Raw genomic sequence first — 13,361 nt, forward strand, 5'->3', positions numbered from 1 at the left:
CTGCAGCCTCAAGGTAAGACAGTGGCTGGCACATGGTTGGCACTAAAAATATTTATAGAATATTAAATATTTGTCAATCTCATTCTTTACATATTTATTATATAATATATATTATTATATTATATATATAGTATATATATAATATTATATAATATTATATCCCTGTGTTGTGATGTCCCCCAAACTCACCCTGTCACACTGTTAGTAAAAAATACATCATACATACATACCTTTATTCAAAACAAACAAACGATAAAAAAAGTTCTTTAAATAATCAGGTATTCCATATGTTCAAGTGAATATGTTTTATTAAATGCATACTAATATCTTTCTATAGTATGTGAGTATACATAATAAATTAAAATGTATATATTTATTAAATATAGATATAATACCAGAACATGATTATTTCAGATGAGAAATCAAAATAAACCCATTTGTAAGTATCTTTTGGTCACTCCAAATTGATATTGCTCATAAAAAAATACACGGATTTTCCCTGGGGAAAAAAATTAATTCCATAGCAATGTAGTTAGGGGACATGTTTTATTTCATAGCTTTCTGCAAGCAAAATTGCTTTGATACAAAATGAGTTCAATGATACAGGTGCTACTGTCCACTCAAGCAAAAGAAAACCTCACATTTATATGAATGCTCTTTATAATTACATTCTTACAGTATAATAGGTCTAATAATCCAGGACGCCTCTGGCCTCTTGGGAAGCCGCGGCACAGAAATGCTGCCAGGTTCTGGAACATCCCAGCACTGGCCAGTGCCTAAAGGAACTTCCTGTGAGCTCTCGGGCAGCTACTGCTCAGAGGACTGTGTGTGGACGTGCTGTCTGCCCTCCGTCTTTTAGTTTACAGTTAAGTCATCTCAAAATATATCCCGGCTGTGTGTCTTTTGGCTTTTTCAGAGTTTCTACAGAAGCAGGAAGAGGTCATGAGGTATCCGTGACATGGGCCGCGGCTGTAGCGTGGTGGCGGACAGAGCGGGGTGGGGGCACTTACCTGCAGGCACGGTCACGGGCCCTAATGTGTGCCCCGCACGCTACAGTGCAGGAGTGTTTGTGCCGGTGAAACGCCTTCCTCCCCCCTCACAGACCACGTGCCTCTAACCCCAGAGTATCTGACAAAAAACCATACAGATAAAATAAAAAGACAAATACACAAATAAGGCCATCTGCAGAATTTTAAACTCACTTCTTGCAATTATTTCACAATAATTTCTACATCATATTTTACATCTTTCAAACTTCAATAATAAATGCTCAAGGAAGGGCTGCGGTGGGACCAATTGCACTATCTCTTGGAGGACTTGTCCAGTTTGCTGGCAGGTGATTTCCTCTGGGGCGTGGGGATTTTGGAAGGCTTGGCTGTGGCTGGCCGAGAACCTGCTCGGGGGGTAGGCCTGTGTGTCTGGGGGACAGTCTCCACGTCTGAGCACACGGACTGGATTTCTGAAATGTCAAAGTCTGATGCATCACTGCCTCGGCGGCTGCTGGCTCTGCTGCCAGCCTTGCTTCCGGCTCGGCTTCCCGGGCGGCTGGGGGTCTTCCTGGGATCTAGGGAGAGAGGACCAACAGGGTGGAACCACCCTTCATTAGTACTGGGTCCATGTGCAACACGTTCCTGAAACCTAATGCCACCCTTAACGTCCACACGTGTTCTTGTCACCCGGCAGGCACTCAGCCAACACCTGTGGATTCACGGCCGTTTTCCATTCCATGAGGGAAGGTGGCCTCACTCTGAGTTAGACGTAATATACAAGAAGCTAAGTTTACAAACTAAAGGTACGTTTGGGCTGAGTCCCTGGAAACAGGATTCCACTGACTACAGACAGATACGAGGAATACACCTATAATTTAAGATTATGCTTTCCAAAAGTTTAACATGTGTACCGAGGGCTGTGCAAACACGGAGCAAACTCTTAGATGTAAGTTTTGCCCGAGGATAAGTGATTCAAAGCACGTGGGAATTTAAAAGATAAGACTTGAACCTTGAAAGACGCTTCATGCTTGCTGAGCCCAGAACCCCAGGGACTGGGTTCACTATTCTGTGGAGAAGTAGAAGCAGCACGGGTGTAAGGCCCAGCACGGCTGGGTTTTTCCAGTCACCCAAAACAGAGCCCAGGGTAACTTCTGAGCAGGCAGAAGGACCCAGACCTTCCAGCCTGAAGGGATAAGGACACGGCTGTGGTGTTTCTCGTGTTCACCTTTCTTCGGTACTTTCCAAAAGGGATTTTCCTGTCCCTTAGTCTCATGACTCGTTCATCCCCTACCTCAGCTGGAGGACTGGGCTAGGTGTCATTTCAAAAGAATACAGCACCATCAATTCGTTATTTCAGCCCCAGCGAAGAAGAGCAGGGACGTTAGTCCTCGGATCACACTGCAAGAAGCCGTTAGAGCCAGACCCGCACCACACTCACCCGCAAACTGTGTTCGGACTCTGGCCGCCGCGGTGGTTATCAAGCCACTGTCATCCCCAGAGTGAAAGCCTTTCCCTGATAAATAGCCGGGGAGTCGAAGCTTGCTTCCTTGGATTGGCGTACCCTGTATTTAATAGCGAAAGGACATTTCAGGAAATGGCTCCTGTGGCGTGATCTTCCACGAACAGCGAGTTACAGATGGGCAGAAACCCTCTTGGGCGGGGGGGGGGGGGAGCGTTTCGATTAAGCGCCACATGGGGTTCTCACAGCTCACTTTCCTCATTTCTGATTCTCTCCCTGAATTCAAAAGGAATTCATGTTGAAGAGAAAACACAAAAATAGCGATCCCCAAATGACAGCAAGGGGGGAAAAAAAAAGCAAATTAAACCGTGAGCACATTAGTATCTTCCAGTTTGTCAGTGAATATTACAGAGTTAGGAGAGTCCTGCAGAAAGATGGGGAGCGCACGGTACAGATAGAGTACGGGACTCTGAAAAGTTGTGCTTGCATATTCTGTCACCTCCAAAGCTTTTAGGGAACCAGGCAGAAATGAACAGACAGAATTAGAACAATAAGTAAAAAATGCCTAAACAGTCATCACTTAAATAAACTTAGCTACAGAAAACATGCAGTGACATTTTCTAACTTGGTACCATTCCACTGTAGCTACTTCCAATACCTTCTATGGCCTCTCCACCCAGAACATGAGGCAATGCTTAGGGAGGACTCTTCAAAAAATTCTTAAAGGAGTTCACAGAGAATGCCTAAAGCAATCACGACTATGAGATTTTATTATAAGTCTAAAATCACTGCATTTTTTCCAGATCACTACAACATTCTGAGAATTCTCCCAAAGTTAAAAAAATAAATAGAACTCCCAAGAAATATAAGGGATGTCATTTTGCCTCAATGAACTTAAAGGGAGTTGTCTGGAGGAAAGGAATCTATACACATTACATGTGCGTTTTTTTGTTTTTTAATTAGTTTTTCCCTTATAAGTTGTAAATGTTTAATAAAGCGTATGTGAGATCTTTTGATACTTCAGAGTTGCAATTTAATATAAATGTCATATTTGAAATTCATTTACATATGTATTCTATACATACACTTAAGGATGGAATTTATATGTGATTTGTATCCATATAAAACTTAAGTTTTCAAAATACTTTTCACACGTCTGGATAATTAACCTTCACACTCACCTAATCACAACTTTTTTATAAATGTGAAAGATGAGGGCCTGAGGAGGGCAGTGGTTTGCCCAAGATCTGGCAACTCTGACCTAGCTAAACTCTTAACTTTACAAGAATCTCAACAATCCACCAAGAGAGTGAGGACCCCCAAATTATGAAATATATCACTCAAGGTGGCAGAATTCATTGCCATGTGAGACCCAAATCATTCTTCTCAGAATGCCTTAATTCTTATTTTATTGTCACAAACCCTACCAAGTTCTCTTACAGACCCCACCATAGACGTATACTATTGTTTTCTCTGTTTGGCTGTTTTGTCTATGAGGCTATTAGAAATGAAACATAATTTTATAGTAGTTAAAATAACATACTTAAACTCTAATCTGGGGGAGTTCTCCACTTTTTAAAAATCTGAACTAACACAGCAGCATAGTCCCCAAAATTTAAAACACACATGCTGCTTGAGGTTCCTTAAACTGTTTTCAGTTTTCATAGGTGAAAGGAAGGAAAAATAAAATAAAATGATATCAAAGAGAGAGGCAAACCATCAGAGACTCTTAACTCTAGGAAACAAACTGAGGGTTGCTAGAGGGGAGGCGAATGGGGGAGATGGGGTAACTGGGTGATGGACGTTAAGGAGGGCACATGATGTGATGAGCACTGGGTGTTGTATAAGACTGATGAATCACTGAACTCTACCTCTGAAACCAATAATACAGTATATGTTAATTAAATGAATTTAAATTAAAAATAAAAAAAAATTTCTCAGGTTTTGCTACAACAGATCCATCATAAGTGACAGACGTCTCTAGATAAAGTATGATACTAACCCCTCCCACCTGAGAGAAGGGGTGGGCATGAGGGGTCAGGGAAGGAGGAAGAGCTAAAGAAGGAGTTGTTTCTACCTCAATTCTACTACCACCAGCAAGGATCTTTGCATCATTTCCATCTAAGTCATGAGAGTAATAAAACGTTCTCTGCTTACCTCTTATTATTCATGTGAGGATTAAATAATAGGTTAGAAAGTGTTTTTGAAAAGCATAAAAAGGGCTTTTTAAAGGTACTATAGCACGTTCATAAAAGGGTCTGGCCTTTAACATGAAATCCCCCCCCCCATCATTGCTAGACAGGTTGTTTAGGGACAGCCCCTCCCATTATTGTGATTCTAATCAAACATGTGATTATTTGATACCTGTATGAATCATTTGACAGAGAACTTTCCTTCAAATCTCTTTGGTTGACTTTCAATTGAATGTAGATGATCTGATAAATGAGCTAACTTGGCAAATTTTATATGACCTAAACATCTTATCCCCATCAGTCATGCCATGTTAAAAAACTGAAGCATACTTAAACAGTAATCACTAAAGTCTAATAAAGACACACACCTATTGAAAATGCCAGATAACTTCTTGCATATCTCAGCCCCCAAGCCCCTATACTGATAACTAAAAGGCTTATGGCTTACCCACCTAGTGTTCCTGGGCAGAAATAAATATAACAAACATTCGGAAGGACCGTGCTCATAAGGAACACACAACAAACATTCTTCTAATGTAGGTGATTTTCTTTTGTAAATAGCAGTGCCTCTCACTCTCACCTAAAGGGGGACTATTGTATTTCTTGCCCCAATTACGGCTAGAAGCAGGAGCATACCAGGAGCTTTAAAAGAAACTTTACGTACATCTGAATATAATTTCCTGTGTGTCACTCTCCCAAGAGAGAAAAGCCAAATTAAGTATGAGGAAGAGAACAAAAGAGGAGGTACACAGAGCCTGTAAATGTAACTATGCTCAGCTGACACCAAAGACCTATGAATTGTCTTTTCTGTCTTTGCAGAAATGCTGAGTTGATACTTGTCTAATACAAGTCTACAAAAAGACACAGTATTGTCAAAAGTACATGTGTTAAGGGAGAGAGAAAGCAATGTTAGTGCGTGACAGTTTCAATGAAAGAAGACTGTTAGACTAGGATCTGGGGCCTTACGATACCTCTGCAGATGGCACGGAAAAGTCTGAGCACTCTGCTGGTTTACAAGGAGTTGACATTTTGCTGTTTGTCAACCATGGTTTACCATAATTGCGTGTTAAAGGATGGAGAATCTGTATGGAACAATGGCAAATCAAATGTAAAGTATAGCAGATAAAAAACAAACCACAGAAAGAGATATTCATAGCCAAGAGTAACATTTCACAGTAAGAATGATAATAATTAAAAATAAATGCAAAGATCTGATGGCAAATCATAGACACCAAATAAATAAATAAATAAATAAATAAATAAATAAATAAAGCTTTATTTAAAAAGGAAAAAAAAAAAAAAAAACCACCCTGAAATGTAACTAAAACTCCTAAGTAGATAGTCTCCATATGGGCCACAAAGCAAAAGCGTGTGTGTGTGTATGTGCATGTGTAGATACATACACATGCATATTTAAAACCTTCACTTGTTACATCATGAGAAGGGATACACATGGAGAACACTGGCCCCACAGGTTCGAGGGTCCTCAAACATTCAAAAGTATACTCAAGACAGTGATGGCATGGGAGACGGACAACACTTCCTATCTGAGTCCTACCTTGGGCGTGCTGGTGGTGGGCCCCTGCGGAGAGGCTGCCTGGCCAGCCTGACTGGATACAGAAGTTGATCGGTTGGGTGACGCTCCTCGTGATGAAGGCCGCGATCTTCGGCCCCGGGGTCGGAAGGCAGCCATACCCTGACTGGCACCATCTGCTAAAATGAACTTCTCCCGAAGCTCCATGTTTGTCCTTCCTTTAGCTGGATTATGTGACACACACAGCAAGGCACGCAGACAGAAGAGAAGGGAAAAACAAAAGAGGTGCTCAATTACGGGAAAAACAACTACCTGGCACCACAGACCATGTTGAGGAGTTCAAGAACAGCTTTTTGCCATGCCAACTCCAACGCAGCATAACAAAAAGTTAAATGCATTCCTTTACAATGCATTCCTTTTGGATACAAGTAAGTTTGGGAAAGAAAAAAAAAAGTGTGTTTATTCTAACACTAGACACCAGCAAGGATAACCACTATTAAAGAAAGAGTCAGCATGAAAATGGAAAGCTCATGCTAAAATATTGTTAATCCACCAGCTACTGATGCCCACATGGTTCATCACCCCTTCCCCACACTGAGAAGACAAGCCAGTAAGGCAGGGACTGCGGCTTTTGCATGTACTACTGAAGTAAGGAGAATGCCAGCATTTTAACACTGGAATTAATTAAACAATAGGATTACACAGAATGAGAGATGGTTTGTTAATCATGATGACAACATACAAACTCTCAGGTTTTTCACTTTTTATTTTATGCCTTGAAAAACTCGGTTTAACCGACATGCAATAACGAACGCCAGACCCAAGGATATGAGGTAACCCGTGATGCAACACTCATACAAACACATATGCACACGGAGAACACGCCACAAGAACCCGATGAGCAACGTGTTAGCATGTGTCTGATCACTCATAGAGCACCTACATTTGCGACACACCAGAAGTGTGCCGACGTTTCAGAACTTAAATTTGGAAGCACCAGCTCAGTTGGACATGAGTTAAGCCATACGCGATGGATGAAGCATGTTATCTTCAAACAAATGATTAAAGCAAGAATGTAAAAGTAGGAAAGAGAAAAGGCAAGAGGGGAGAGGCGGGGAGAGGGGTTGCCAACCTATAGTAGGCTGAGTAGTAGTAATTGAAGAGTTTGATTCCGAACGTAACATTTTACTCCCATGATGATGAACTAGAAAAAATGACACAGGATACCAATCACATTAAAGAATACTGTTAGCAAGAGAAGAAACAAAGTACAGTAGTTGAATATGCAAAGGGTGCTCAGATCCGGCTTTTAGCACACATTTTAGAAGAAAAGTTGCATCAGGGAAAGAAGCACTCAAAGATTTGACTCAGTAAGAAAAACGTATTTGGAAGACTTGGCCACAGTCACACTAACTTTTCTAAGCAACTCAACAGGACACTATACATTCTAATTGCTTTGTCTCATGAGTGGAACTGCATCCCTTGAGGCTGCATTATTTCCAAAATATTAAAAAAGGGAGTCTTTGTGATTTTACCCCTTTGGCGGGTGTATCTTTGACCTGCAGAGAGCAGAGCTACTGAGGAGGATCGTATGACAATCCCGGGTGCCCTTAGTACAGCGGCCTGCTGACCCACAGGAACCCACTCTGATGTACCTGTATGGTCAGATGCCTACCAAATTAACAGAGGCCCCACTGCAAGAACCCCAGCCTCCCACTTGGTAGCCAGAACAGTATCAGCACGGACATTTGCTGTTGTTCGATTAAGAGGACTGAAATGAGCTCACATGTTAAAGAAAATCACAAAAATGTTATTGCTTTTTTATTTTTTCCCTGAGGAAAAATGGGCTAAGTAAACGGGACCTAACTAGACACTGCGATCAAATGACCACTTGTAAGGTCAGTTGTTTAAGAATGCCACAGTTGAATAGAGGATCTGAAAAATAAGGTAAATTGAAAGATAATCAAGGATTCTTTGGCTGGTAGGTATGGAGTGAGCTACAGTATCGTATGTTTATATTTTCAACGTGCTCATCTGCAGCTTCAAAGTAAGAGTCAAGTTGGCAGTTGATGATTATTTTCAAAACTTTTAGGTATTACTTTCGTTACCTCCCCCCAATTTGAAAACCTTTCACTATTAAACTTTTACTGTCCAGCATGTTCAGTCTCCTTCACTTCAGTCTCCTTTCATTTTACTTTGCTATGTAATAACAGATGAAATCCTTTCCCTAGTTGGTGTGATACTCATTTTGAAAATTGCAGATGGGAGCATTTCCTTAAAAAACATCTATTCTAGTATTTCCTGCCTATCAGTCTCATATTTATCGAGAAGATGTAAAGGAAAAAAATGAGAAGAACATGGTTTACATGACTGCCACAAGTTCTTTGGGAACTTTAGGCTGACAGAGACCAATGTGAAACATTCATTATTGTAATAAATGACCAAAATTATACCCAGCATGTTTTTGATGCTGGAAAATAGTACAAAATTGATATACTTTCATGGTGTTTTTATCTTGACATAGCATCTCCTTACCCCTGCAAGGATCATTTTTCACTAAGAACTCATCAAGTGCCATCCATCCACCTCCAACACGAACCATTACGGTACTTCGTAGGATCCGAACGAGTCGCAGTTGCTGGGAGTCTCCAAACTGTGAAGATGAAGGAAGAAAGAACCTCTAATTGTCAACAGCAAGTCTACACTAAAGGATGATGTGCAATCTGCAGTAGCTTAAAAGCAACCAACTTAAATTTCTTGCTTAGTTCACAGCGATTAGTAAAATCTCAGAAAAGGGTGTTTGAAATGATCTGCGTTAGACTGCTGCATGCTGATTTAGCCCAAAGGAAACAGTTTGGAAAAAGCTAACAAAGGTTATCAAGTATAATATTGAAGCTTTGTTCAAGAAATGATTTTTCTTTATGATAGAAACAACATTAGTAAGGCAGTAATTGAAAAATGTTTCTAGAAATGAAACACAGACATGAAAATAAGCACTGGCCCACTAGCCCAGGGCTTATACAAAATAAGATTCTAAAGAAAATCTAATAAACTCTGATTCTTCTTCATTAAAACTTCCTGCTAAAACTGTTTTCCACTGAAATCTGTGAGAGAAATCTGCATAAACTCATTTCAGTTTCTCTAAGAGCAGTTGTGACTTAGAGAGATAAAGTAGTAAATGAACATGACCAACAAAAATTTCACAGTCAACTAAAATTTCTGCATCACTAATGATCTGGTAAACCAATTTGTTAAAGGCTGGATTAATGTGCCATTTTGGATTACTGTAATATTAGAACAGCCAGTGACACATTATTAATGATACAGCTTTCAAATCTAAAAAGCCTTCTCTTAAAGCTGTTTGTACCATAATTACAGACACTAATAAGCAGTCGAGTTCTTACCCTTTCAATGGATCTCCAATCACTTGGATACACTACAAATTCTGCAAGTCCTGAATAAAGGCCTAGACTACACAGTTTCTGATTGTAAGATTTATTTTGAAAGCCCATGAGAAATAATTTTATATTTTTAAATCATTTCTAATAGGCTCATGTTCAGCTTGTAAAAATCACCAAACCAAATTTCACGGTTGCCAACCCAGCGGATACCATAGCAAAATGAACAGTCAGGTAAGCATAAATAAAACTTCTTTTAAAGGCAGGTAAGATACAATTGTGACTTTGACTATTTGTCTGGGTTAATGATGGATAAACAGAAAGCTTTATTTTAAGTAGATACAATCTGCCACTTTTCAATATGCTTTAACACTGAGTTTCAGGAAAGGAGCCCTAAAACAAAGCCAACCATTCAAGACCCTGAAACTCAAAAGGACCTGGAAAGCATGTAAAATGCACCAGCAGGAACTCATGTGTTTTACATCAACCCTTTTTATATTGCTATTTCTAAGTCCATTTTCAAGCCTTGAGATTTAAACTTTCCTATAAATTGAACCGGTTCCTGAAAAGTAAATTAAAATTTAAAAATCAAAATATATACTTATTTTGTTAGAAAAAATTTGGTGCTGCTAATAAGCAAAGGAAAAGGAAGGGATTTAAAGAAAATTACCCTTAAGAAACCAGATAATTAGACCAGACACTTTCGTTCCAAGATTATGTTCAAACAAAAGTTTTAAGGAAATAATGTTATTATTTTATAGAGATATTTCAATTCTAATAAATATGACTTACATTTATTTTGAGAGGGTATTCTCTAGACAACTAACATTGCCTTCAGAATTTCCCTAATTTTCCTAACAGCCAAATCGTGAGGCAAGAAAAAAATAATGTTTGCTCTTAGTGTTTTCAGTGAATAAAACCTTTTTAAAGAAGAGCATTTTTCTCATCCTTTCCACAAGTAAAAAATACTACCCCAATTGTTGATTCAGAAAATAACAAGAAGTGAGCAGAACAGTAACTTTTTATCTATTATAACTAATGCCAAGTCTTAAAGACATCTATTCAAAGGAGCTGAAATTTCTATTTGAAAAAATTATGTGCTTGCGATGAATGGGGATAGTAGGTAATTTGAAACTTGAGAGGTAATATGGCTTAAAAACCAGGTGGCAGAGTAATATCTAACATGATAAGGTCAGGTATTATAAATAGTATGATTCTTTCCAAAAGCATATAGTGAAAAACTCTTCTCTTTCGTTTAAATCAAAACACAATTTCTCTTTAGTTCTAAAAATTGTGATCATGACACAGGGCCACTGGACAGTTTATACTGACTTCAGTGAAAAGTCAAAATGGGATAAAGTGTGATTTTAAGATTTCATAGAAGTTATAAGAGATACATTTCCTCAAAAGGAATGATACCAGAGTTAAAATTTCTACTCAGAAGATGCAAAGCCCTGATGCAGTGATTTAGGACAAATGGGACAATCGCTGCTTTGGAGAGAATACATTACCTGTGGCTGAGCGCCAGGGAGACTTCTCACTACTCTTGTCTTCCCATGTCACTGCCCAGTGCAGATCCTTCTCTAGCTACTGTCAACCATATGACCTCAATGTTTGATTTTTTTTTTTTTACCTCAATAGTTAAACACAGCATAGAGATGTGAGCAGCATCAAATCTGTGTTCTAATAAGTATTTGCATAAAATATATGCTAGCAATCTCATTATAAACTGGAACTAAAAATTGCATTTGTAACACTGTGACCAGTCAAGCTACAATTTATTATCTGGTTTGCTTAAAAGTAATCTCCTCATTTGAGACACACGGCAAAAAGGAATCCTGGATCAAGGACCCTTAACAGCGTTTACAGAAACACCACGCCAACCAACAATGTAGTAGCTAGGGCAACAGCATGGGAAAGATTGGCCATGGCAAGCTTTAATGACTATGAATTAAAGTTAAAAAAAAAATCATTGGGAACTTGAGAATACATTCCACTGGTTTATACCTGATTTCCCAGGAAGAACTGATAAAAAAAAAATGAAAAATGGAAGAAAGACACAATTAGTTCAATAGGAAACTTTCTATATGACTCTAGAACACACATACAATCTGTCACACCTTGGGCTCCTGGATATAGTATCTAGTTTAGAGATGTGCAGGTACCCACTTCAAACCATAGAATCAGTAAATTTTCTATAAAAGTTTTTTTTTTTTCTTAAAATCCTTGGGTTTCAAATTTAGGTTAGAAATTCAAATATGTTGAATATTTTTCAATATGAAAATATAACAACTAAAGTCAAAAAGAAATTTCGCTTGTAAGTAACATACTGTATTAGGGAAACTCAGCACATTTCCTATCTAGCTACTACATGTAAGAGATATTCCAAAAAAGAGAAAAAAAAGATAGAGGAGTGACAAAGTCACACTGATGTTCAAATAATTATTTTGAAGAAGGTGAACTGAGCTTTTGAGATTCTGAATAAAAGGGAAAATAACCACACAAGTGGAAAACTGCCCCTTTTTCATATTTCTAAAAATCATTCAACATTCCTAACTTAGTGGTTCTGCCTTTGAATAGCTTTGTTATTAGAAATATGAAAACTTACCTGTAATCATAATAAAATACACTATAAAGTCATAGGAAGCAACCTGAGTATGTGGGATGTGTTTTCCTCCTTAAAGTGAAGCGTGTGTCAAAGATATGTCCTAATTTACAAAATGCAGGCTATCTCTATATAATTCAAAATGACAAAAGCTGGAATTTCATATACCATTCTATTGTGATGTAAGGTAAAAAATAAATAATTAGCATTCCTGGAAAGCAATGCAGTTCAAAGCGTATATAAATTTCCATTTTTATCCTTCAAGAGAACTAAACTGTTAATTTTTGAAAACTCACCCTGTATTTGTTGTCTCCAATCTGTTCAACTTGAAATCGTTTTGCACATTTACACTTCGCTACCTGCCTTGTCACCTGCCAAAAACAATGAGGAAATGTCCACTTAAAGTTAACAATACATCGCAGAGTCCGTAAACACCTCGACACAACAACTCAAGATGGAAGTATATAAAATAAAATGGCTGCATGAATTTGCATGTGGTATCCTGGCAGCGGCACACTGCTGCTATTGCAGGGGGGTGGGGGATATGGAGTACCTCATCTTCGATTTTGTCGGCATCAGTGACGGGTTTATATGCATCTTTATTTGGGTGAAGGGCTGCTACAAATTCATAGTAGTCAATATACCCGTCGCCGTCTCGGTCAAAGATGTCTGCCACCGCGCTCATCTCCAAGCGGCTGGTTGGAAACTCTAAAATTTTCAGAATAGTAAAGTATGATTACTGAGGTATAGCTGAAAAATAAAACTGTAAGATACTGAACGGTGTACATCACGATGATCTGATCTTTGTACATGTTGTGAAAGGAATCCTTCCATGAAGTTAACACACCCACCACCTCACATATTTATCTTCTTGTTTCTTTCTGAATGTTTAAGTTCTACTCAGAAAATTTCAACTACACAATACAGTGTTATCAACTGTAGCCATCAGGTTATACTTTAGATCCTTAGACGTACACATCATCCAGCTTAAAGTTTGTACCCTTCTACCAGGCTCTGCCTATTCCCTCCCCCTCCCCCCAACCTCCCAGCCCCTGGCAACCTCTTTTCTACTCTGAGTTTCACTATGTATGTAGATTCCACGTATAAATGATAATTAAGATACTCTCAGAATAAGTCATACTAGATTCCCAGTGAAAGTTTTTTTTTGTTTTTTTTTTTAAAGA

At 38.7% G+C, this 13,361-nt stretch overlaps 1 protein-coding gene across 25 annotated transcripts in view; it reads right to left on the bottom strand.

Moving 5' to 3' along the window:
• Nucleotides 1-281: 281 nt before the first annotated feature.
• The window catches only part of DST (dystonin), a 478,114-nt gene continuing 465,034 nt past the window's right edge, over nucleotides 282-13,361 (bottom strand). For 9 of the 25 annotated variants that reach the window (XM_073905136.1, XM_073905130.1, XM_073905151.1 and 6 more), the window contains 9 exons: nucleotides 12,731-12,885; nucleotides 12,474-12,548; nucleotides 11,580-11,597; nucleotides 8,710-8,827; nucleotides 7,307-7,378; nucleotides 6,199-6,398; nucleotides 5,612-5,722; nucleotides 2,428-2,551; nucleotides 282-1,564 (listed from right to left, as the gene is read on the bottom strand). In XM_073905136.1, the coding sequence (XP_073761237.1) occupies nucleotides 1,302-1,564; nucleotides 2,428-2,551; nucleotides 5,612-5,722; nucleotides 6,199-6,398; nucleotides 7,307-7,378; nucleotides 8,710-8,827; nucleotides 11,580-11,597; nucleotides 12,474-12,548; nucleotides 12,731-12,885 (1,136 nt within the window). In that variant the 3' untranslated portion in view covers nucleotides 282-1,301. The remainder of the gene's footprint in view (nucleotides 1,565-2,427; nucleotides 2,552-5,611; nucleotides 5,723-6,198; nucleotides 6,399-7,306; nucleotides 7,379-8,709; nucleotides 8,828-11,579; nucleotides 11,598-12,473; nucleotides 12,549-12,730; nucleotides 12,886-13,361) is intronic. The other 16 variants (XM_073905152.1, XM_073905153.1, XM_073905131.1 and 13 more) reach the window with 4 other exon arrangements.

The sequence above is a fragment of the Callorhinus ursinus genome, unplaced genomic scaffold, assembly GCF_003265705.2.
Source record: "Callorhinus ursinus isolate GAN/ISIS: 27379988/994484 unplaced genomic scaffold, GSC_fseal_2.0 scaffold22, whole genome shotgun sequence".
NCBI lineage: Eukaryota > Metazoa > Chordata > Mammalia > Carnivora > Otariidae > Callorhinus > Callorhinus ursinus.